The 26,306-nt window shown below is 41.8% G+C and overlaps 1 protein-coding gene across 11 annotated transcripts in view; it reads left to right on the top strand.

The window, feature by feature from the left end:
* scrib (scribble planar cell polarity protein) overlaps positions 1–26,306 on the top strand; it is an 84,067-nt gene that overhangs the window by 29,501 nt on the left and 28,260 nt on the right. For 8 of the 11 annotated variants that reach the window (XM_034706266.1, XM_034706270.1, XM_034706267.1 and 5 more), the window contains exons 2-20: positions 8,385–8,502; positions 10,712–10,790; positions 11,069–11,158; positions 11,774–11,830; positions 12,212–12,275; positions 13,134–13,208; positions 13,325–13,469; positions 14,300–14,418; positions 14,546–14,745; positions 15,057–15,223; positions 15,600–15,730; positions 15,811–15,936; positions 16,132–16,311; positions 16,391–16,768; positions 18,530–18,592; positions 21,711–21,800; positions 21,893–21,970; positions 22,052–22,369; positions 25,456–25,536. In XM_034706266.1, the coding sequence (XP_034562157.1) occupies positions 8,385–8,502; positions 10,712–10,790; positions 11,069–11,158; positions 11,774–11,830; positions 12,212–12,275; positions 13,134–13,208; positions 13,325–13,469; positions 14,300–14,418; positions 14,546–14,745; positions 15,057–15,223; positions 15,600–15,730; positions 15,811–15,936; positions 16,132–16,311; positions 16,391–16,768; positions 18,530–18,592; positions 21,711–21,800; positions 21,893–21,970; positions 22,052–22,369; positions 25,456–25,536 (2,559 nt within the window). The remainder of the gene's footprint in view (positions 1–8,384; positions 8,503–10,711; positions 10,791–11,068; positions 11,159–11,773; positions 11,831–12,211; positions 12,276–13,133; positions 13,209–13,324; positions 13,470–14,299; positions 14,419–14,545; positions 14,746–15,056; positions 15,224–15,599; positions 15,731–15,810; positions 15,937–16,131; positions 16,312–16,390; positions 16,769–18,529; positions 18,593–21,710; positions 21,801–21,892; positions 21,971–22,051; positions 22,370–25,455; positions 25,537–26,306) is intronic. The other 3 variants (XM_034706269.1, XM_034706277.1, XM_034706275.1) reach the window with 2 other exon arrangements.

The raw sequence follows: 26,306 nt of genomic DNA on the forward strand, positions 1-26,306 counted from the left end.
GGAGGAGGGGAAGAGGACCAGTATCATTCATGAGCAGACGTTTTAAGAACTTAAAGTTGCAAGAACTCCATGTTTTGACAAAGTAGTGTTGCTACTTTTGCTCCAGCCTTGAAATGACCGAGCATGAAGTCTCAGTCTTGCTGGTGCACGTTGCTCAAACTATGAGGTTTAGCAAGAGGAAGAGGAATGATTCTGAAGGCAGGGCGCTGTTCTGTGCTTGCGGCCGCTCATGTGTTTAGTTTATACCACAACAATGACTGCAGCTATCTATAGAAGCAAGTGTGCAGTAATGAGGCTCGCCATTCGAGTGACCGAGCAAGTTACTCAGTCAACCAAATCCTCTCTGCTTTTTCATTTCCCCAGACACCGAGAGAGACCAGGCCAGCACAAAAGCATGCGCTACCCCAACTCCATCCCCTCCCCTTCTCTTCGAGCCCCCTCACCCCAGCAGTGTGTGTGTGTGTGTGTGAGTGTGTATTGTGAGGGACTTGATATCGGAAAGAGTGGGGACATGCGGACCAGGCCAACTGGGCAGATTTTGCATGAGATTAAGAGGCTCAGGAATGTGTGAATAGGAATTCCTCTTAGTGGAAAGGAAGTGTGTTAGCGTAAAACAAAAAAAAAAGTGTGTTATGGGAAGAATAGATGAGAGCTTTAGTAATGTGTTAGACTTCCGCTTTGTAGCAAACTTGGAGAAATGTGTCCATGGATTAGTCGTCAAGCTGAGACATGAATTTGGATCAGCCTGTTTAGTTTTTGTTTTATTATATTCCCAGAAGACATGCCTTTCTCTTAACACACATTTCACCTGGAGTTTTTAAAACAATGAACTTCCTCAGGTTAATGATTTAGGGCAACATGAGGTGCATTTCGACCAAGAGTTCCGGGATCTTTTAGCCCCAAAAACTACTTTCCCCAGAACTAAAAGGTTCCTGTGCCCCCATTGTTGTATGCGTTTCAAACGTATGCTGAAGTCCCGGGTAGACTGTGCAAATCAGGCCAGTGACATATGGAGAAAAAAATTATATTAAATAATATTTTGAAATCTTAATAAAAAACTAAACTAGTATGCATTCCCAGGAACTCCCTCTGTGTTTCAACAACTGTGTAAACTCCACTAAAGGCATTTTTCCACTGCAGGAACTTTACCCCAGAACTAGGGACTTTACCCCTGAACTACATGCGTTTCAACTGGAGGAAACAGGGTCTAAATTTAGTTCAGGGGTAGTTAACTCCGCCTGAAAAGCCCCTGCTTTTGGGGTAGTACTTTTCAAAGGTTCTGGGACTTTCGGCTGAACGCAGCAGTGTTTGTGGAGTTTACACAGTTGTTGTAACACAGAGGGAGTTCCTGGGAATGCATACTAGTTTAGATTTTTATTAAGATTTCAAAATATTAATGAATCTTAATTTTTTTCCCCCCATACGTATCTGGCCTGATTTGCACAATCTACCCGGGACTTCAGCTCGTGGTTGGAACGCAGCAAACAGTGGGGGCACAGGAAGCTTTTGGTTCCGGGGAAAATAGTTCTGGGGCTAAAAGACCCCAGAACTCTTGGTTGAAATGCACCTAAACACCGTTACTTTCAACTGAAAGTCCCAGGACCTTTAAAATACTACCCCCCAAGCAGAGGCTTTTCAGGAGGGAGATTATCTACCCCTGAACTAAATTTAAACTCTGGTTCCTCCGATCGAAACGCACGTAGTTCAGAGGTAAAGTCCCTAGTTCTGTCCCCTAAGTTCTTGTGGTGGAAAAGCGCCTATGGAATGGAGCGTCTAGGTTCTCTCTATGGTCTCCTGCACACCAAACAGTCTCTGTAAGAGGACTTGGATTTGGTGTGTGTGTATGCAGGGCAGGAGGAGTCTGCTCTCTCTGTAGTCTGATGGCATGATTGGAGGGAAACTGTAACCTAAATGGAGTCACTTGACTGGAACACTGCGGCCTCTGTGAACATCAGCGTCGGCTCACTGAGTTACAGTGCGGCACACAGAGGACGTACAGTTTACCCACGTGTGTCACAAACACAGACCCACTTTGCTTCTCGGATATCTGTCGTTACATTTTAATTAGCTCCTTAGGAGTGATGTGAGGTCCGCAAACATTAACATTCCAGCCCTGTGAATTTACAGTCTCTTCTAGCACACGTTAACACACTCATAAACACTCTTAAACAAACACCCACGGCTACTAATACACATGAACACACAAATATGCGCGTTAAAATGTTTCTCTATGCCCCACTGACACACACATGCTGAGTCTCACTGCTGTAGCCAGAGTTATTGGCAACCTCAAGCAAAAACTAAAAGTACTAAGCCTGTGTAAACAGTGCTGACTTGAAGACCTACAGCACAGGATCCTCTCTCCTGTGACTTAAGGACGTCGGCAAAATCCAAAAGTGCGTGTGCACACATCCTGAGGCGCATAAACACGCTCTCTGAGTGGAATGTACGCCGAGCAGAGTGATGCAGATAAGACAAAGCAGAGTATTTACGATGCTCCACACACACTCTCACACAGAGCCTCTCAGTCACACGTTGAGCAGGGGGTGACGAGGTCTCATTCACTGTATAATTATAATGGAGGATGGCTCAAATAAGTACTCGCACCACAGAACTCATTTCACACTAGCTTGAGTTGGCCACATTGTGAGTGTTACACGGACCAGATCCTCCCCGTGTCAAACCTTATCACGGTCCAGCAGAATCTGTGAGCTGTGTCCGTTCTCCAAGCTGTCTGTGGCACCATTCATGTCATCTTAAGCTTTTTAACTCTTGAATATGAAGCACTTTAAGAGGAACACACTTCTTTTATCTTTTTTTTTACACAAGTGATCACACACTTCTATGTAGGCCACCGATTCAGCTGTGCAGAACCCAACTTTGTACTGAACTATGAACTTTATAAAACATGGATGCAGTCTTGTTACATCACAAATTGGTTTTGGATGTGGATTTTTGACACTTTTGGATAAATGGAAATGCTTACTCAACCTAACTTTAGGTTGACTTAACAAGAGGCTTAAGCCTAGTTTATATTTCTGCGTCAACCCTACGCAGAAGTGGTTGACGCGGATGTGAGCTCTACATACTTGTGTGTCAATTTGTCCGTGTCGTGCAGCAATATTCCCCCGAAACGCTTGAGGGCAGTGCGGTCTCAGTCTGGTCGTCTGTTTACTTTTTCACAGCGATTCCATGTTCACAGCTGAAACATGTTGCTGTTTATAATACAGATGTGGCGCCGATGTGCGGGGATCCTGAAAGTGCTGTAAATGCAGGAAATCTGTGTCTATTCCAAACATAGTTACATTTTTGAAGAGGTACATTCAGCTACGTGCGTATGGACAGGAGCTACACAGACCCACCGCGTAGGCTATGCCGTCGATTCGACGCAGAAGTATAAACCAGGCTTTCAAGCTAAAGTGAGACTGCCTGTCCGTAAAGTCAGCCATATCCCTAAATGTTATCATAACCTTTATGTTAAAAAATAATGACCCCCATACCGGGTGTGAGAATAAGACTAAAATATTTTTTTAAACCAGGCTGTAAAAATGTTTATTAAACTGTAAAGGTGTTTGTTTTTTAAATTGGTTTAATGTGTGTGTATGTGGCTTCTGGTGCTTCTGGAGCCAGCCTCAAGTGGATACTTGAGGAACTGCAGTTTTTAGCTCTTCTGCACTGGCCTGATATTTGAGAACGGGAGGTTGCTGCATGTATTGGACATAAGAGTGGGACTAAATATTGATACAGCACTATTTTGTTTTCCTAACTTGTCCCCTTGAATGATCGTATCTCTGGCGTCACGTGGATTTTTTTATTTAACAATAAAAGCATCTTTAGAGCAAGTATGGCATGATCTATTTTTTATTTCAACTGTGGATATTTAGAACAATTGTAAATATAAGTCATAAATCTAGACATGAAATAGTGATTTTTGTCACGCTTAAACGCAAATTATGCAATTATATAATTAATTATTTGATTAAAAAAAGCATTGATATATTTCCCTGAGTTGTAAATCTGTGTATATCTGATTATAGCGGCTCTAAAACTTGATCAAAATAAGCACATCATACTCACTTCATAGTAAGCTGTATGCTGTATGCTGTGCTCTTGAGACCTCACACTGCCCTCTGCTGACACTGCTATCATTTCCCCGCCCGCACTCCCCCTCCTTCCTCCCCCACTGTACTTTATCCTCCCGTCTCTCAGCTTCACTCCCTTCCTTTAGCAAACAACTCTCACAAGGAGTTCTCATTAAAACATGCCCGTTGTAAAGTTAGAAAGGAAATGTGGCGAACTAGTTCTCACCAACGTGCTGCCTCACACCAGCTCGCCCCTGTGAAGGCTGCCAGAGTGACTGAGCAGACTGCTGCGGCACACTAATAACACAATAAAGAGACGGTGGCGGTACACTAAATCCCTCTCCTCCCACTTGTTATTCCAATTGACCCATTGACCCGTATAGCACTGTTTGCTTCCCTATTGTTTAATCAGTGGGTGGGAAACAGCCGGAACATCAGGTCCAGTTTTCATTGATGGATTGGGCAGCTGTTGAATATCAGTGTTGGATTAATCCAGGGTCTTACTGTATGAATTAAACAAATAAACATGATCAAGGCTTCTCCTTCTTTAATGTCTGAGTGCAGCTTCTTTCTTCACACTTGTTTCCTAGAAAAACACCAGAAGGAGTGTGTGTGAACGCCAGCTCAGGAGTGAATACCCACCTTTGTGAGTGTTCATAACAACTCTTTCACAGTGCATTATTATGTTACTGTCTCTCTACTCATTGCTGAAGGAACTCTGGATGACATCAAGCGAAGGGAGGAATGCACTGATGATGCAGAAGCTTTAATTTGGTGATTTGTTTAGCCTGCATGGAGTAATGGCTGATTGTTTAGGGGCGTAATGATTATTTTTAACAACGATTCAATTAACGATTTGTGGTTGCTGATACGATTAAAGGACGATATTGGTTCATAAGAACCGAATCCGAATCAATTCAGTAACTTTTCAGCCAAAATTCAACCAGTGTGACTGTGAAATAAATACCTTGATACTGGACAGACCTAGATTCCTGTTGTTTCTTGTAAGGGCATCAGGTATGCAATGAGGCTTCTGAAGAGCTGAAGTTAAGATAAGATAAGATACTCCTTTATTCGTCCCGCAACGGGGAAATTCATGGGGTGTACTGTACAAGAATTTCAACAAGAATATATATAGAAAAGAAATGTTCATCAAAGACGACAGATTGGCCATAATTCTCCTGTCAGCCACCACCTCCACAGGGTCCAGGTTACCTTGCGCTTCAAGAGATGCCTGGACAGTCGGTGTTGTTTGAAATCCCATGGCGCCTTAGTAGGTGGTTGGATAGATTTGTTGTGTTACCTTGGTACTTTACTTGACCTTTACATATCCTACATACAGCGAGCGACTTATTTAGTGTTTCCACACACTGGACCGCAATGGTGGCTTGATCATTTCTCACTCACCGGCTTCTCCTCTGCCATCCACCATGCTATGTTTTGTTGTCTGCTGGCGCGTTACGATGACGTCACAGACAGGCAGCCTGAATTGAGTAACGTTTAACGCCTTTATCATTAAAAGTGCAAAAGAAACACATCCATATATAGTCTGCCGTGCTTAAATCCAATGCGGTATTTCCTAGTGTCGATACAATCGATTTATTACTTCTTAAAACGATGTTAGATCGATGCATGTCGTCCAGAAGGCCAACTTGCCGAGCACAGATCGATGTAGTCGGATCGTAGGAATATAAATCAATACATCAATGTAGGAAATGAGTCATTACACCCCTATTGATTGTTGATAAGCTGTAATATGCCTTCTACATAACCTGGTTTGAGAGATGTGCCTCATGTGAAAAGACAGACCTGAAGCCTCATCACCATTAATGCAAAGTAAACACACTGCTATGTGTATTCTTGTACCTGCAGCACTAGTTCTTCGGTGTGTTCTACAACATTGAGAGGCTTTGAGTCTGAGTGTCAGCTGGAGAGGTTGCCTCCCCCACCTGGGGGCTGGTTCCCATATGGGCTTCGCCCGTGTCACATGGTCACCCACAGCTCCTGTTTCCTGTTCCTGCCATCTGATACCTGTCACCTGCTACTCAGGGAGCCAACACCCTCTTTGTCTGTCTCTGGCTCAGCCCCGTCCTGTATTTATGTCATCCCTCCGTTTCACTTTACATCAGATGAAGCTGTGAGTTTACATCAACAATCAGATGCTGGGAAAACAAAGTCAAGCTCTGTCTTGCATTTCCAGCGAACTCCTGAATTGATTCTGTAGAAACCCTTGCTTCAGTAGCCACCTCAACCCCGAACACAATACATCGAATGAGTGAAGAGAAGGAAATGTCTGTCATCTCTGAACAGAGCAGAGCTGAACTGAAGCATTCTTTTTCTTGGCAGCATAATTGTAGCACTTTCAGTGTGCGTGTTGTCTTGAGTGTTTGTACTTGTGTGTTTTCACACTTCTGTCGAGTAGAAACCTGACAACTCACATCAAAGAAGGTCTTGTGTTATCCGACTTACCATGTGTTTATGCAACAGTCGGCTCACAGGAGTGTTGGAGCACTACATTTTTGAGATTTCAGTCACAGGGACGAAGGAGGAGCTTGGAAATGTCTTGGATTCTTTAACGCATTAATGTCTCGTATTTGACACACAGTGATTGTTTTCAGGAGAGGACCTTGCTTACAGCCCAGAGTTTAATTTGAATAAGGGTCAAGGCTCCAGGTTTGTAGATGTCTATCCGAGCCTCGTAGCCTGTGCGTCTGAGAGCTGGCTGCAGACAGACAGTGGGTCCTCTGTAGGCTGCAGAACTGGGACTGATTGAGGGGTTAATAACTGCATAGTTCTGGCTTGTTCCTCCTGCTGCTCCCGGCCCGTCTGTCTTGTCTGTCCATCTTAACAGCAGATGACACACACACAGAGAGACACACACACACAGAGAGACACACACACACACACACACACACACACACACACACACACACACACACACACACACACACACACACAGAGGCACACACAGAGGCACACACAGAGGCACACACAGAGGCACACACAGTGCGGCTGGCGGAGGAATGTTTCTGAACGCCGTCCCATCCAACAACCAGCCTCTTGTGAAAGCACTTGGCACAGCTACAGCCTCGGCACTCAACGCAGCGCTCCCATCCAAAGCCACTTTGTTTGGTTGGTGTTGCCATGGCGAGTAGGAGTTTTTGGGAATATGATGATTGGAATGTTTTTAAAACTGGTCCTGGAGACCAGCCTGGTCTGAATATACAGGACGCTTTGTATGTGTGCTTTATAGTTGTGGAGGCAGAGAGAAGTGTCTGTAGCACAGTAGTAAATTTAAGATCAATCAACACTTCTGTTTGCTCTCTTAAGGCCTAAATATCGCTGTGAAAAGGGAAATAATCAGAATACAAATTGATGAGTCAGACGGAAGAAAAAGAAGTTAGGATATAATTTTTAAAATTTAAATAAAGTTGAAAATTTTTAAATGAGAATAAATACAAAATATATATAGAAAGTAGAATTTTTTTTTAAAAATGACAAATTAAATAAAAATAATAAAATCAAGTAGAAAAAATTTAAAACAGCGAATAACATGAAAAAAATATGAAAAAGATGTAGAAAAATAAATAAGTAGAAAAATGAATTAAAAATGATAAATGAAATAAAAATAATTAAAGAATAGAAAAAAAGGATAAATAACATATAAATAATAAAATCAAGTAGAAAATATAAGAATAATAAATAACATGAAAAAATCAATAAAGTGGAAAAAATGAAAAAAAAAATCAATAAGTAGAAAAATGAATTGAAAATGATAAATGAAATAAAAATAATTAAATAAAGTCTAAAAAAGATAAATAAAATAAGAATTAAAAAATAAAAATATGTACAAAAATCACATGGTATAACAAGATGTGATTATACAGGCAGTAAGGACATGTCAAAATCAACTCGAATATAAAAAGGTTTTCTAATTTTTTAGAACATTTTTTGGCATTCCTAGATTATGGCTTCCTAAATGTGACGCTCTGCTCCCCTGGTTCTTTGGTGTCGTTTAAATGAATATTTTTGACACTTTGGAAAGGTGCTCTGCATGAAAAGCAGTATGAATGTGCCATTTCTGGGTTCTGAGATTTATTTTTTTAATTTTTCAAGAACAGTGTTTCATTTCCAAAAAGACATAATTTCTTATTTTCAAAAATCGCAGCCCCATTCGTGCAACACTTGCAATGTTTTTATCACCATGGATTCCTCAACCATCCTCCCTTGTTGCATCCTGTCAGACTGTCATAAGTACTCCATGTTCTGTTGAATTAACAAGGCATCATTTTTTCTTCACAGCCTTTCTTCAGACTACTGAACCTCCGGAAGCTCGGCCTGAGTGACAATGAGATCCAGAGACTCCCTCCTGAGGTGGCCAACTTCATGCAGCTGGTGGAGCTGGACATCTCCAGAAATGGTACAAGAGAACACACACACGCTCACCATGCAACCAATTAACACACAATTACTTTAATGACATGTTTTAGAATAAGCTTCCACGCTTGTTGAGACCACCCTGAAGACGCAGAACAACAACAACAGGATTAGCGTCTGTAGGGTAATGTCTAAAAGTGATCTCCCATGTGGGGTTAAGCAGCAGGAGAGTTGCCAAATCAGTCTGAGAATCAACTATGTAGCAGCAGCCATTATATAAACATTTGCTTGCCCTCTTTGCCAGATTATTCTGTCTACCTCTGAGCACAACAGACATGTATAACAAGTCTCCCTGCTCTTAAAAACTGCAGTAGTAGAAGCAAGAAATGAACACAACACAGCAAAGAAAGACTTAAGGTGAACCTCGTTTCATTCGGGGCCACTGTTTGATTTATACACCACCCACGCAGATATCTTGCCCTCTCCGTGTCCTTGCACCACTCTTCCCTCACACTCTCTAGCACTGGCAGGGAGGGCCTACATGCTAGATAGAAGTTATCTGCTCCGCTCCACACTGCATCAAGTGCTGTGTGAGCAGGATGCAGTGGCCTGTGAGGGCCTTTCCCATCTGTCTGCCTGTCTGCGCGCCCGCTCCTCTGCTGCAGGACATCGCTGAGCCAGATAAACGTCAAAGGCTGCTCGGCTCAGCAGGGATTTCTTAACCTGCACCTGCAGCATCCAGGGGTAGAGATTTCTGCACCTTGTCAGGGCAATGTGTCAGGTTTCTTCTTTATGTGCATCAGGCTGAGCAGCCAGGAGCTGAGCTGAAATGATGTCTTTCTTTTTTAAGCTGTGTGTCACCCGACAAAGGGAAGAAATAAAGGGATGAGGTGCAGTCATCTAGTGACCTTGAAGCAAAACGTTGAGGAGATAACTTAATTTAAATTCTAAATCTTAAGTGTTATTTAGTAAGCACTATGTTTCTCTGCTTTACAAGAAAACTAACAGTATGTCTCACACATCTTTGACTGATTTTCATTAAATATTATTATTTTTTTATAATTTATTTGTAACTTTTTAAATGTATCAACAAGACAAAACAAATACAATCAAACAGGGGCTCAGACATGTGAAATGAAATAAAATGGATAACATTAAAAATGAAATGACTAAAATAAACATAAATAAATAGAAAACACTTGAAGAAATTTTTTGTTGAAAAATAATTTTAAATGACAAAATAAATGAAGACAAGTAATAAAATAAATAAATAAAAATACATATAAACACACATACGCACACACATGCATACACATAAATAATTTAGAGAGAGAGCAGAGACAAAGTAAATAAATTGATAAATAATAATAATAAATAAATACAAATAAAAACATAAAAAGACCATACAAAGCTGCCAATTAAATCATGTACTGGTTTTCATTAAATATTAACAGATGAGATTAAAAATAGATAACCAGCCCAGCAAACAAAGAGGACACAAAGTTGTAATATGTAACAATTCTGCATTCTAATCTATAAAAACAACAAGAGTTATGGTATTTACTTTAGTCAGTTGATTATTTACATATTTCAAGATCTTTAAAACAATTGTCAGACACAGACAACTTAAGGATTATGCTTGCTGTAGCAGGGGAATGTATTCTTAAGTATGTGTTTTATGAGTTTTTCACACTGACTCATGTCACTTACATCTGTGTAATAATGAAAACTAACATAATTACACTCTAAGAGCCGCCAGCTCTTGAGATTCTGCCTGCAGCAGAAGTGCTTGTGTAACAATGAGATAACAACTCCCATGCTCCAAGACAACATCACTTGTCATTAAACTTGACAATGTCATTGTTTTGATTTCCAAAAACAGCTTAACCCACTTTTTTTGTTCAACTCTGCCTTCATTTTTCACATTTTCCTTTAATTACCATCACTGTTAGACGTCAGTAACAGCTGGAGTTAATCTATAAACAGACACAGGGACAAAATGAGCTCAGTTGTGACATCTATTAAATCATATTGCTGAAACTTGTGCGGTTGCTCCATGTCCACCCTTGTTCATCATCCATCTCTTACTTGTCTGCTCTTGAAAATCTGGTTGGGATTACAAAGAACTTAAAATGATTTGCTCTATAAAATATGCCCCCCTTCCCCCCAAACACCCTACATCTGTGTATCCATGGTGCTGACCGTGTCTTGTCCCCCCTCCCTCTCCTTCCACCTTCTCTTTTCTCCTGAAGACATTCCTGAGATCCCCGAGAGCATTAAGTTCTGCAGGGCCTTGGAGATCGCAGACTTCAGTGGAAACCCTCTGTCCAGGTGAGTCCAAGACATGAATGATCAGATTCAAAAGGGAGAGATGCAGCACAGCTCTTTAAAATAACATAAGCAGTAACATATATTTAACACTCTCATTTTAAAGCTGGTATTTCATCTTTAACTCCCTTCTATAAAGAAGCAAAGCAACTACTGGCAAGAGCTTTGATACTGAATGCCTGAATAGATGAAAAAAGGGCCAATATTCTTGTGTTTGTGAGTCAAATGATCCCATGTAATGCAAAGCCTTTAAATCTGTTTCCATGCTCTCTCTGCTCCAGATTGCCGGATGGTTTCACTCAGCTCAGAGCGCTGGCTCACTTGGCGCTCAACAACGTGTCATTGCAGACGTTGCCCAACGACATTGGAAAGTACGTACGCATATGCTAACACATTATTTAATGAATAATGTTGATTTATTTTCTTTAAAAGACAAATTGCTGTGTCTTCAAGAGGCTGTGACCATTTCAGATTAGATATTTATGAAGTCCTGAAACTTGTATTATGTTAATGTTTTATCTTTGCTAGTATATACCTATGCTTTGTGTATCTTAAATGACAAGCTGATTAATTTTAATTTGATTGAAGGAAACAAACATTTTGAATACAAGCTCATAATTAATGTCAAAATTGTAAATGAAGCCCTCACACTGGCCCTCATTGTCAGACTGGAGGACTTGTACTCACTCAGGTCCTTGTTAAATGAGAAGACTGAGCAGGTCTTCAAGTGTGAGTGTGATTCTGTTGCCCAGTGGGCTGTAAGGCAGCTGCTCTCTGGGCTCTGGGCCACTTCTGGCCTCACACAGATGGAAGAGCCCCCTCACCATGCCAGGCGGCCCAGACAAACAGACCTGCCATCTGACTAACCAACCTGCCTCTTCCCTTCTCCTCTCGTCCTCCCCCATCCTCTCCTCATGGCATTGCCAACTCCTACTCCTCTATCTCTATTACTCTACTCCTTTTTACTGCCACTCCTTTTATGTTAGCCTGGCCAACCTGGTGACGTTGGAGCTCAGGGAGAACCTGCTGAAGTCTCTGCCCACGTAAGTGTCATCTCCCTACAGAATACGTATGCAAGACTGGGTCGTTTATCCTATTCCCACCATCTCCATCCAGCACAATAAAGAAGGGCCTGTTGATAAAACAAGATGCCAACAACCCCTTCATTTAAGAACAACTATATACACTTCTTCTGTCTCTACAGTTAAAGATCTGCATTGTACAGATCATAATCTTTAGATAGAAATAGCTCGTAATGCAGAATGTATGAGCATGACAGAGGCGTCAATGCACGTGTTTAACATAGCTTTAAAAACATTCTTTGCATTTGTCACTATGTGAATGAATGGCATGTCTACTCTTTGGTAATACAGGGCTCATACTTGTGTGAGTAACTGTATGCGCTCTTTTGTGTGTGTATTCAGGTCGCTCTCTTTCCTGGTGAAACTGGAACAGCTGGACCTGGGCAGTAACGAACTGGAACTTTTGGTAAGCAAAAACGTAATCCCCTGTAATTTAGAAAACTCCAAATAATTCACTCAAAAGTTGAATAAATATATGCACAGCTTCACACAGAGTGACATGTATTACAAGTATGCTTCCCACATTCCCTACACAATAATCCCAACCACGTTACCTTGAAAAACACAGCAGAGCCGGTCTGTCACACTTGAGGCCCTTCATACACTGTACCCTACAGCGGGAACGCCCACCTGTCTCAACAGGACAGAATAAACAATGCCTCATGACCTGACAAGGGCGGAGACTGAGCAAACAGAGTGATGAAACCCTGCCTGACTGCCTTTATTCTCCTCATCTTCTTTTAATCATGTTTTAAACATCAGTGTGAGGTTATTTGAGGAAACGAGTGACCACAGGATTTAAAATTAATACATGTTAACAGAGTGTGTTCTGCAACTTGCATAATAGTGCAACAAACCGATCCCACAAAAGAAAAAAATGAAATTTCACATCTTCTAAAAACAAACCAAGTTAATTCAGATTGAGGATGAAGTCAAACTGAACATTCATCTCTTGCAGCACTCACATTGAAAATTAAGAATCAATGGCTAGAATCACTTTCCCACAAACTGTCATTAAAATGTTAGATGCCTTATATCATCTGTTTCATCAGCAGTCTTCTTTTAAGGCCAGATATTTCTGTTTTCAGCTGTGGCCTCAACCCGCATAAGAGAAAGAGTTTTCTGCTCACTGTTTCATGTGTTTATTAGAGCATGCAGTCTCTGATTTTGCACTTCAAACATTCACAAAAATAGTCAAACAACGTTCTCATATAATCAAATGACCCAGTTCTCCCCTCTCTCTCTGTCCCCTTCTGTACATCAGCCGGACACCCTTGGTGCTCTCCCAAACCTGAGGGAGCTGTGGCTGGACCGTAACCAGCTGTCCTCATTACCACCAGTGAGTACACTTAAACACTAAATTTGTTCATCTCTCATTCTTTAAGAGGTGAAAATTCCCACTCTCTCTCTTTGGTGAGCTACAAGTGTGTTTGCATTGTTTGTGTGTGCGTGTAGGAGCTGGGGAACCTCCGTAGACTGGTGTGTCTGGATGTGTCGGAGAATCATCTGGAGGAGCTCCCCTCAGAGCTGAACGGTCTCCTGGCTCTCACTGACCTGCTGCTCACACAGAACCAGCTGGATGTCATCCCAGACAGCATAGGTGAGAAACACACTGCAGAGCCAAAGAGAATACAGATCTGAACAGAAGATGGGGTTGGGTTAAGCAACAGGTCAGACACAAGATATGATCCGGGAATTGAGTATCAGATTTTACCAGAGCACTGTGAAGTGATTTACAATAGCCTCAGTGGAAATCCGACCCTATAACGGGCCAATGCAGGGCCTTGATGACACATGGGGTATTAGCCAAGGTCTAGCCCTGCTCAGCTATTTTGCTTGATATCAGTGTGCCCACATTCCTTCAGGGCTGCAGACCGAACCCATTCAAATTAGAGAAAGCCCTCAAGTCACCACATCCTTACAAAACAGGAGTATGGAAATGACAAATCATTTCAATTGTTTCTGAAATAGCAGCGAGCACAATAAATTAATAAAGAGGCAACATTACCTCCCTGTACAACCCCCCTAGTGTTTCATAACCTCAGCTGTGTGTATATCATTTTTATTTTGTGAACTCTTTCCATAATTAGAAAGAAATAAGGAAAGTACACGGTGAGATTAAAGAACAGCAGCAATATTTGTGAACAAAGTTCATTCAGGGGTACTTTTGGTTTTGACATCCAGTTGAGGAGATCAGGCTTTGGGTAGAAGTGTGAGCAGACAGTTGTGTGTTAAATAAAACCAGCACTGCCCTCTACTGGAAAAGTGATGCCAGTGACGAGCTGCAGAGGAAATAAGATGTAGCTGTGACCTATTTTTTCAATATTTTATCCATTCATTTAAAAGCTTCATGAAAACATTCGGTCTCTTTTGTCACAGTTTTAAAATTGGTGTCATGTTTGTTAAATGTGTGTTGTGTTTTGAATCCAGGCTGCCTGAAACAGCTGTCAATCTTGAAGGTGGACCAGAACAGACTGACCAATCTGACTGATTCAATAGGAGAGTGTGAAAACCTCACAGAACTCATCCTGACAGAGAACCTTTTACAGGTACACAGGGAGACATAAAGCACCTGTACATCCCTCCACTGTCCATTAACATCTATGTCCATTAAACAGCTGTTAAACTCCATTATCATTCTCTCTTAATTTATTAATGGTTTCTCTCTCATTAAAGTCGCTTCCTCGCTCGCTGGGCAAGCTGAAGAAGCTGACCAACCTGAATGTAGACCGCAATCGTTTGGGCAACGTTCCCAAAGAGCTCGGCGGCTGTGCTAGCCTTAACGTTCTCTCACTGAGAGACAACCGGCTGGGCAAACTGCCGGCTGAGCTCGCAGATGCCACCGATCTACATGTGCTGGATGTGGCTGGGAACAGGTAACCTTATTTAACAGCTTTTACAACAGATTAACATTATTTCAATGTAAGCTGTAGGGCGGAGCTGTGAAAGTAAGGTGTCAGTAAACCTGAAGGCTGTGTATCATTATCAAGATAGGTACATTTCTGCAGAGTTGTAGCTTTAATGACATTTCATTCTCCTACATATGATATATGAATACTTACTGACTTCATCAAATCAAAGTTTCACTGAAGTTTGAGGTCTGCGTTAGAGGCTCACAGTTAAAAAGTGTCCAGTGGATGATAGTGGATTACAGCTCACCTTTTCTTCTCCCTCTTCTGTTGTTCAGATTACAAAACCTGCCTTTTGCCCTGACAAACCTCAATCTGAAGGCCATGTGGCTCGCAGAGAACCAGTCGCAGCCCATGCTCAAGTTCCAGACGGAGGATGACGAGCGCACGGGAGAGAAGGTGCTGACGTGCTATCTACTGCCCCAGCAGCCTTCTCCAAGCCTAGGTGAGTAGCACTTAGTGATGCAGCATGTTTCCATTGTTTTTCACTACAGTAGAAGTCTTGGTCAGTTGTTTAGACACTTAGCTTGTAACTCTAGCGGTCCAGCCTTATCTTAGTCTACTTCCTAAACCTGTAATCCTGGAAAAGCATCTGTTAATATACATAACTTTGCACAAATACAATGCCAAATTTATGCACCGAATCAACTTTGACGTTCTCAACATCAAACCTGGGAGCTGATAACTTGTATTTGAATAGTTTTATGTTGTAGATATGTTTCTTGTAGCTTGTAAGACTACATAACTTGAACTGAAGCTTCCCTTTTGAATGTAACTTTTATCTGTGAGCTCAGTTTGACATCTTCCTCTCCTCTGTGCAGAGAACTTGCTCCAGAACAGTGTGGATGACAGCTGGACAGACAGCAACCTGAACCGAGTGTCAGTCATTCAGTTCCAGGAGGAAACCAAGGCGGAGGAGGACGAGGACGATGAGGCTGCTGCAGAACGCAGGGTGAGGAAACGCAACAATACAGAGCGAGGAAACACATCTGTCGCTGTGTTCCCGTCTTTAAACTGTTCTCTGTGTTTCAGGGCCTTCAGCGCAGAGCCACGCCGCATCCCAGTGAGCTGAAAGTAATGAAGAAGGTGATCGAGGAGAGGAGGAACGAGGCCTACACGTCAAGAGCTGATGGAGAGGAAGATTTCCGTGATCCACATGTAAATACATCAGACTCAGTCATGATAATGATTTCAAGACCTTAGCAACTTATAGTTCAGAGATTTATCGTATATGCAGCAACTTGTCTGTCAATGCAGCTGCTAATGTAAGAAGTACGCAGTGTTGATCTAGTTTTGTATCATGATTCACTCGCACGTACTCCTGAATGATCAAGCTGATGGTTTCTATTTCAGGAGAAGCGGCTCAGTGATCTGTCCAATCAGAGCCATGACTCCCAGGTGTCCAACAGCACACTGTCTGCCACCTCCCACGAGGAAAGACAGAATGTGACCGCACAGAGGGAGGACCTTGTGGACGGCCACTCCCATCAGGAGGAGGAAGAGTTGGATGAGATGGAGGTGGAGTACATTGAGGTGAGTTTTTATCCACAACATTTTAAAGAAAACTCCCAAGTTGACTTAACTTTGAACTAATTTTCTCTCTTCTCTGCAGCCCACTGTGCACTTTGCAGAGGAGCCCACCTTCCGAGGAGCAGAAGAGGATGACGATGAAGACGGGGACGACGGTGAGAGGAGCGACGAGGACGTAAGGCCGGTTGTCCCCGCCGAGAAGCAGCGTCTGATCAGAAAGGACACGCCGCACTACAAGAAGCACTTCAAAATCACCAAGCTGCCCAAGCCTGAGGCCGTGGCCGCGCTGCTGCAGGGCTTCAGCCCCGACGGCCTCAATTCACAGACGCAGGCTGCCGAGGAGGAAGAGCAGGATGAGCAGGACGAGGAGGAGGAAGAGGGCCTGTGCACACCGCAGCAGCATCGCAGGCTGGAGGAGCTGGAGGACAGCCGGCACCAGAGCAACTCCAGTCAAGTAAAGGTAATGAAGAGATCTAAGCTGGGGCACTTATAGAACAACGTCCCCTCCTATTATTTTACACCTCTGTAGAAATCTGGAGGATTAACACAAACACACCACATCATTTGACTTGTCCATTTGAGTTTTCACTCCTGATCTAAGAATATATTTGAGTTGGATATATTTTTTGCTTGCTTACTGCCTCTATGTAAGCACTTAATACTGTATGCATAGAGTGCCTTTAGCACCTTGAAACTTGCATTCAATTTGGAATGTGCTGCCAGCTCTTCTTAAGGATGTGGCATTGCATGCAGGGTCATTGTGCAAATGAGGACGTGCACCCTTGAGCACTAAATCCAGAGCAGTGTTTTATTAGGAGTTAGATTTTTGTTGGGGTTTGATTGCTCCCTCCTAAAATGATGTCGTCCACCTAACGCCTTTAACACTTAAAACACTCCATACAATTTTGTCACATATAAAATAGACACACTTTCCCATACGTGGAGACAAATTGAAGTGCTTAAATCTGTTTCTCAACATGAACACTCTTCCTCAGCTTTGCACAAACACGCCAGAGAAGAACTCTTGATGTCCATAAACACAAGCAGCTGCAGGCTTTTCTTTGCAACAACACCGGCCAAGTTCAGCACTAAATTCTCACCATATTCTGCTGGTTTTTAATCAAATAATGACATTTTCACACTCTGCTCTCATAACACTGTGCCTGTGTGATTGTCAGTATGAATGAGGTGAGTGAAGTTCGTTCCCACGCTGCTTCTGGGAAATGATTCTCCTCAGTGATCATCATAATTTTGGGAGACTAAGTGAAATATTTTGATCTATGATTGCTGATTGCAGATTTTTCTCACCAAATCTTCTATGTGTGTGTGTGTGAGAGAGTGTTAATGAATGAAGTCCTGTGTGTTATATGAACAAAGACCAACCAGAGCTTATACTGGCAGAGCTGGAATATGAGATTCGAGAAGCCCTTGTGTGTGTCATATGGCAACAATCATACATAGGACAAGTGTGTGGGAGAGAAGTGAGGCCATCAATAAATGCAAAACTCCCAGACACTACCTTACTTGAAAGAAAATACATTTATGAGCCACATTTCTGATTGAAATGCTGCTAATAAATGTATTTTCTTCAAGTTAGTGTGCATGAGTTTTGCATTATATTAAAATAATCGCCCAAGAATGCAAAACTAGATTAGAGACTTTTTTATTAATCAAATTGAGGAAGACAAAACTCTACTAAATCACTCTGTTTTTGTTATGATTTTGAACTTTTCTTGAACTTTCTGTAACGTACCTTTTTAAAGGCATGCTTTAAATATCCTTCAGTATGCTAAATATTGTAACAGTAAGATTTTTCTTAAGAAACTAGTTTAAAATATCTCTAAAATTAAAGTTTGTCCCTGGAGGAGTTTACTCTCCGTGGTGTGGAGGCTGGGAGCTTTTGCCGTCTCTTGTCCGCTCTCTCTACACTGCACTGCAGCTCAACTCCTGGGTCTTGTCTTTCCGTCTCTGCCTGTATTTGCTTCTGGTGGCTGGGGAGTGTGTGGCGGGATTACCTCTGCTTCATGGTGGTCTCTCACAGTGGGAGTCCCACATCCTGCAAGCAGATGGATGAGTGTTAGGTGTGTTTGATGAAGTTTTTGGAAAGAATGAGAGTTTTTTTTTAAATTTAAATTTATTTTTTTTGTAAGTGTGTGTGTGAGCATATTTTTATTTTGGCCTGACTAATCCGCATGCCTCTCGCTGGTTCCTGTCCTAACAGGGGGTGTCATTTGATCAAGTCAATAATCTGCTGATTGAACCTGCTCGAATTGAGGAGGAAGAGGTCTGTACATACTCTTTCCCGTCGAGTCTGTCTCTCCGTCTCCCTCACTCACCCACTCATTCACCCACCCGTGTTCAGAGGTAGAAGTAGAACACACAGAAATCTATGGTTAATCTGAGCCAATCACTAGGGACCCCCTAACCACTGCTTATCATTGAGATGACCAGTGTGACAGAACCTGGATGCAGGAAGGAGGTAGCCACTCATTTTTTTTGTCCAACTTGACGGCAGCAGTGAAGTTTTTTAAGAGCATCTTAAGAATATGGACTAGCTTTCCAGATCTTGAGTAACATGTTTATTTAGGTACGTAAGGAGGTTCCGTTAGAAGCTGAATATACACCACTAAACAATTCATTTAAATGCATCTGATCCTTAATGTGCTGATGTATCACAAAGTAAGGACTCTTGGTATTCCACCTTTCCTGGCAACTTTACAACAACAGGAGACATTATTTCAAGGCAACATCGCCAAATGATTTAATTACAAAGTTCCATACTTTCAGAAAATACTACCTTAACACCAGGGACTTAGTGAGGGGGTTCAACAGAGTCCCCTTGTCCCTGTTCCAGAGATGCACCTCCCTTAGTCTCTGTCCTGTCTGGTGTGGTGATTTAGCCAGAGCCAGAGAGGTTTGCATTAAACAGTGTCAGATCAGAAATATTTTTTTATGAATAACTTATAAATCTTAAATATTTTACTCCATTAGGAAATAATTTGTGCATTTGTAGGAAGCCTCTTCAGCCCACTTGTGTAGCTATCCACTGAATACACAGAGTGAAGTATACATCAAGGAAAGCTTTTTTGGGCAGCGGACAAATATAGTTTTTATTTGTTGGCATGCCCATAGAACAAGTAGTCAATCAGATGCCTACAGTTGTGCTGTCGTCCTCAAATTGAACCAAATTCCCAAAAGTTCTACATTAAAATTAGACCCTTCGGTTTAAATCCCAGTCCTGCATCAGGTCCTGCCACGCTGCGTCTCTGCTACTTCACCTTTCCTCTGCTTCTGCTGCTTTGCTTCTTTTCACCTCCTGTTCCCTGCTGTGTCTCCCTGCTATGAGTGGGCTGGTCACACCATGAAAGAGCTGATGTCTGCTTCACAAGCTTCCTCCAGGAACTTCTTTTTTATTTGGTACGAACAGGAAAAACAGCTTCTGAAACAAGGGGAAGGACCTCCAGATTGTTGAAGATGAATAATCACTTATCAGCTGTCCCATTTAATATTGCATAAGTGTAGATTGTATGTGACAGTCATGACTTGCATGTAAATTGAAGTGCTGCACAGTGAATCTAATCGCAATGTGAGTGTGTAATTATATATCCAATCAAAAATATGTGATTTATGACTTAAATAGCTAAAGGTGCGCACGTGTCTGTAAACGTTACAACCTCTTCTACGCCCCTCAGCTGCTCTGACTCTATGTGTGTGTGCAGGGTGGTTATTGTAGTTCAGGACCACCAACGGAAAACAAAATAACTAAACATCAAAAAAGGTTATTTAATTTCCTCTTTAAGCAAAGCAGCCTGTCTGACACATCTTCCTGTGTCGTCTCAGGAGCAGCGCAAGGAGTTGAAGTGTGTCTAGATCTCTTAACAGCTAAAATCAAAACCCCCTTCCTTTAATATTCTATGATCTAAAGGGTACTTTTAAGGAGCTTGCTTGAGATCTTTCATATTGTAAAACATTTACAATACAGAGACAGAAATTAATACTCGGACACACGCAGGTTAAGCATTCTTCTTTTAAAAACTAATGTGGATTAGTATTTGTTTATATTGACAACTGGAAGAGAGAGGGGATCATCCATTGCCAATAGACGCTCCATATTCACTTTTAATTGCAGACAGAGTGGCACACTACGTGGACATCCATCCTTGTGAAGCTGTCAGACTTTCAGACTTTAACTAGGGTGAAAGTTGAGTCCCCATATAGCCTCCATTATTCCATCAACTGAACTCTCCGTTCTACACAAATCCATTCATCGTAAAGTAACATGACTTACCTGCAACAAGGTACTCGCTGAAAAGCACGTGTCTCGTCTTTGACTGGGGTGGCCTGAATGGGACATATACCTTTACAGGGGGTCATAAAGTATGTGAACCCACACTCCAATAGATAGCATTTAGTTAATAACAAAAGCTAATGCTAAAATGAATACAAAATAAACTAAAATGAAACAAAGAAAAAATACTAAACCAAAAAAAACTGCATCAAAAACCAAACTAAACTAAACTGACCAGTACTGTACAAGCTTTATTTTTAGTATATTCAAGCAGGTAGACTCAAAATACCATTCATTATAATGGCAATAACAATATTGTCCACTATAATCGCACTCACACCATTGAATCAAATCATGCTGCACTCGTAAATTGAAGATGTTGTTTTTATTATCTAGCAACTTCCTTTACCAGTACCTGAAGTGTATCTGTGATATCTGCTCAGTCTGGGTGAAACACTTGCACTGAAACATTCAAGTATCCGATATCCACACTACAAATCCAGGACACAGCCAACTCTTCTTTTTCACATTTCTCCTTTTCCTTCTTCCTCTCCATCAGTCATCTCCATTTCTACCATTTTTGCATGGCTTGCAAATACAAAGTGTTCATATACACAGTCCAGTAGAACTTATTTAGTGTTTCTAGCCACACATTTCGAAGGTCCTTGTTTTCCTAAATACACAAAACACATTGTTTTGGTTAAGGCCGAGTAGACGTTAAAGAGTTTGTGTTAGTTCAGTTTATGTCTCAAGTCTACGGTCAGATAAATGTTAACCATTAGTTTCACTTTTTACTTGAACTAAATTGTTAAACCAAAACATGAGGCATGAATCTTAAGACTTCCTCTTTAAATGACGTTAGGCTCCAGACAAGCAAATCCATCCACCTTGTAGCATGGTGACAGGATGCTGCAGTGATAAATGTGACTCCACCCTCCGGCAGACCGAGGGAGGTCGCCCATGACTTAATTTCAAGAATGAAAATAAATGGCTTTTATAACTTTAAATCTCAGTAGTCTTATGGGCTGGCCTCCCTCTCAGTCCGTCCTGAGCTGAGTGGTCTTTAGAGGAGTTTCACTGCTAGTTATGCTGACTCCCCTTCCTCAACTTGTAGCACCACCTGACCATTCAGAGACAAACAGGCGGCCTGGGTATCAGCATCGCTGGCGGTAAAGGATCAACACCTTATAAGGGAGATGACGAGGTAAGATGTCGTCCTGGTGTCTGATTAGGCTCAAGAAATCAGAAGCTATAGACCATATAAATAATCTTTCTTCTTCTTCTGTGTGTGTGCAGGGGATATTCATCTCCAGAGTGTCTGAGGAGGGCCCTGCAGCCAGAGCAGGGGTCAAAGTGGGAGACAAACTTCTAGAGGTAAAGTCTTCTCTGGTTACTTGTGTCTTTAGTCATTTTCCTCTATATGAGTGACTTACCCTCTCTTTCTGTTCGTCTCAGGTGAATGGAGTAGACCTCCACGAAGCAGAACATCACACAGCAGTGGAAGCTCTCCGTAGCTCCGGTGCGGCAGTTTCAATGACGGTGTTGCGCGAGCACATGGTGGAGCCAGAGAACGCCATCACCACCACACCGCTGAGGCCGGAGGATGACTACTTCCCTCGGGAGAGGCGGAGCAGCGGGCTCGCCTTTAATTTGGAGGCGACACCGAGCGGGCCTCAGCAGAGGCTCTCCACCTGCCTGATGCGAAACGACAAGGGGCTGGGGTTCAGCATCGCCGGGGGTAAAGGATCCACGCCATACCGCACAGGAGACACGGTGAGACAATCAGAACAAATAGTTCTACCCCACCAGACTTTGCATTGACTAAGTTCATGTAAGAAGTACGGAGAAATGTCCCTTATACACTTGAGATTACTGTGAATGTGAAGTAGGGATGTACACAATAATCGATTATCGATTAATTGATTGTTAAAAATTACTTGAAACACGCATTTTTGTTTTCAATCTTCCGTCACGAACAAACATCATGTGGTCTCATTACATTCAGCTATCAGGGAGGTGTTTTATGTTTAAAGCATGTTTCAAAGAATCAGCTGGTTAAAGGTGTTATGCATGGAGACGCTCAGCTGGCGGCTCCACAAACGCTTTTTAAAGAGGATCAATACGCAACAACGATACGGCACAAAGTTTGACAACTTTAAACAGGACATTTCCCCACCTTTGGATACAAAGCCAACAGACTGCTGGGAATTGCTAGAGCGCTATGTTTGCAGATCAGCAACATCAGAGCCGTCTGGGCTTTTCTGCAGAAGGACTGATTTTGACCCGGTTGTGCTCCCGGCTGACACCTGTACGAATACACATGTTTGTTTTTCTCAATGAGAACGAGTAGACAGAAAACTGGACACGGTGAGTCTGAAGTATGTTTATGTTAGTATTATGAGCCTTCACTTTATAAGGCTATGTCCACGGAGAATATTTTTACTAGCCTGATCGTTGATGATCAGTGTTAAACATGTACCCGTATTCAATACCGTCAGTTATATGCATTTTGTTGCTGTAGAAAATATAATTTAGGGGGAAAAAACGTATTTGGTCTTGTTTTTGAAATAAGAATAATAATGTTTTTTATATTATTGATTTATCGATAATTGATCTTTAACATTTCCAAAAATCGATTACGAAAAATACTTAAAATGTACATCCCTAATATGAAGGCTTTTTCTGCATGTGAAAGGCAAGAGACATCTGAGTCATGAGTAGAAGCATTTTGCCTTTGCTCAAACATGTTGTAGGATACGCTAAAAATAATCTGCTAATTTAGCAAACATAAATAATGACTGAATTGTTTGCAGGTAAATAATGTCGGAACGAAGAGAACACCAACACTATATTTTTGCTGTCAAACACAGGTCACTGAAATGTTATGAATATATTAATTATTTAGAGAATTAGGAGATTATATTTCAGTAGATTGTGAGAAAGTTAAATGCTACCTTGTTTTATATTTAGCTTGTAGTTTAAGTCATATCAGTCATTTTGAAACAGGAACGTAATGACAAACGGTTCAAGTTGTGGGGTATGTTGGATGAGAGTATGTCTTTAGTTTTCAGAGTGTAAAACATAATCATAAATACATCTACAGTTGCAGTTAAAAAAAAAAAATCTGACTTCTCTGTAATAAAACAGTAAAATACACAAACACTACTGAGACACTTTGATGTAAAGACTCTGGTCAGAGTCCTGAAACACAACCAAAGCTATCAGAAGGACTGAAGTATTGCCTTCTCATATTATCTCTAGTCTCTTGTGTCTTTAGTTTTAGATAATCTGTTATCTTTCAGTTAAAACTAAACCCTCTCATATAAAACCATCTCAGTTATTCTCAGGTTAAGTCTTGTTGTCGGTAAGTCAGGCCACAAACTGTTTGCAGAAAGCATCTTTTAACAGAGTCTATTCTAGCAGCAGCGTTTACAGTCATCACCAGGGAGACGGAGATATGAATAGCCAGACTTGACACCCGATAGTCGCTGTAATTGGACGGGGTGAGGTGCAAATGTGGGCCAGTGCTGCACTGCATTGCGACTTGTGCTGCTCACTGGGCCCGCAAAGAGGAAAGGACTCATAAACTTGTGATTCAGGCGGGTCTGACTGTAAGTCTCGCCTCTCCTTCAAAAGCTGTGTGAAAGAGATGCAGTGACTCGGCTGGTTGTCGCTTGATGTGAGGAGGAGGTGCTGTGGACTTTGCTCCTGCATGTGTTTACACCTTAAGTGTGTGGATGTGTCCGATGAGGAGCTCAGCTTGGTTTTATTTTGTCAAAGAAATGTAATTCTTCCAGAGCAAAGAGGCAGCATGTCTGAAAGATTTTAATTAGCAGAGTATGCTGTGATGTGTTTGAATGAGGAAGTACTCTGCTGCTGTTTCATTGTGATTCATGGATTTTTTTGCATCTACAACTCAGTGCAACCTTTTTAACCTGCTCTATCTCAGATTTGCTAAAAGCTTATCGTCTTAAAGGTGATGAATTGAGGAACTTTAGATCCATACTTAGAGAAATCACTGACTGGCTGGCAGCCCTTTTTTTGGACAGCTCACAGTTAGAAGATTGATTCATAGCAGCTTGCAGCCTGTTGCACCATCTTACTTCTGACCTGGACCCTGTGATCTGACACACAAACTTGGGAGGCCACAGAAGATTTATGGAATAATTACTTCACCTCTCCCCCTTACAGAATGTTTTTAGATACAGTTTTTAGCAACATGTGTTTTATCTGCAGCAGTGTTCAACAGTCTTCAATATTCCATCATATAACTAATCATAATAATAATAATAATTATACATTTTATTTAAAGGCGCCTTTCTTGGCACTCAAGGACACCGATGTGTTTTGAGCTGTGATTTGAAATGGGGGGAGGAATTGATGTTTCTGAGTTGAGGTGGTAATGAATTCCAGAGACAAGGAGCAGAGCGGCTGAACGCTCGGCTCCCCATAGTGGTGAGACGGGTGGAGGGGACAGACCGGTGTATGGGGGAAGAGGATCTGAGGGAGCGGGAGGGAGTGGGAACAAGAAGGAGGTCGGACAGAGATGGGGGGGGGGGGGGGGGGTTGTGGATGGTCTTGAATGTTAACAGGCAAGTTAGCAATACATTTGCCACTGACAAGCTTGAGATTCAAGAGTTTGTTGAATTTGGAATTTCTCTGCGTTTAAAAATACTTCTGACACTTAATTCAAGAGACCAACGCCAAACTCAGAAATTCAACTTAAGGATTAAAATGATGCATGCATGTTTTGCTTTGAGCCATGCATTAATTCCAGTTTTCATGAACTGTGATCTGTCTACAAATAAACATGTAGATCAAAAATGTTAAATGTGTGTTCTCTCTTTTTTTTTTCATAGGGAATCTACATTTCTCGCATCGCAGAAGGTGGAGCAGCACACAAAGACAGCACGCTGCGCGTAGGCGACAGAGTCATCTCTGTGAGTGTTACACATCCATCCCTTCATCTCCATGGGAGCATCAGAGTACTACACATGATCAAAACAGGGTTACGCTTACAGTGACTCCACGGCTCTGAGAACAGAGACAGCTCTCTATTTCTCCTTTAAGATTACCTCGAGAGGGGAGTAACAGAAAAACTAGATACCTCAGGGCCACTGAGGTTACACTCCATATTAGTCTAGAGTTTGGGCCTCGTTTAGCTCCATACTATTCTATGTCGAGGAAAAAAACAATGTTATTTTTTGATGTTTTAAATTTGATTTGTCTTGACATGCATCAAAGTAACTCTACACTCTCAAACTTCTTGTCGGCAGCTAATACTGACGCTAATACAGTCCTCCTACTAACTCTGACCCAGAATCTCCCCTCTTAAGCTAACTGTGTAGCTCTCTTGGTTAAACAGCGGAGCAGTGAGATTTAACTGGATGTCTTATTGCTGTGGCGTTTCTGCATGACCTTCAAACTCCTCTCTTTCTTATCTTTCACTCACACTTCAGCTCACTTTACAAATTCATTTTCAGCATTTAAACAGATCTTGCATGGTTTTGTATTCACATGTATGCACACTTTTCACCACACACACTTCCTGTGAACCCACTGATGATGTTTGATTGTGATTCGTACTCTTCCAGTGTGCTGAACGTGAAACTGTTCTACCCTTCCTGAACTGTCCTCTCTGCTTTCTTTCTAAGTCTCCTCTTCTCTTTTCCTCCAGCAGCTTTTTCTTTTAGTCCTTTATTATGGGGCG

The sequence above is a fragment of the Notolabrus celidotus genome, chromosome 17 (genome assembly GCF_009762535.1).
Source record: "Notolabrus celidotus isolate fNotCel1 chromosome 17, fNotCel1.pri, whole genome shotgun sequence".
NCBI classification, from domain to species: domain Eukaryota; kingdom Metazoa; phylum Chordata; class Actinopteri; order Labriformes; family Labridae; genus Notolabrus; species Notolabrus celidotus.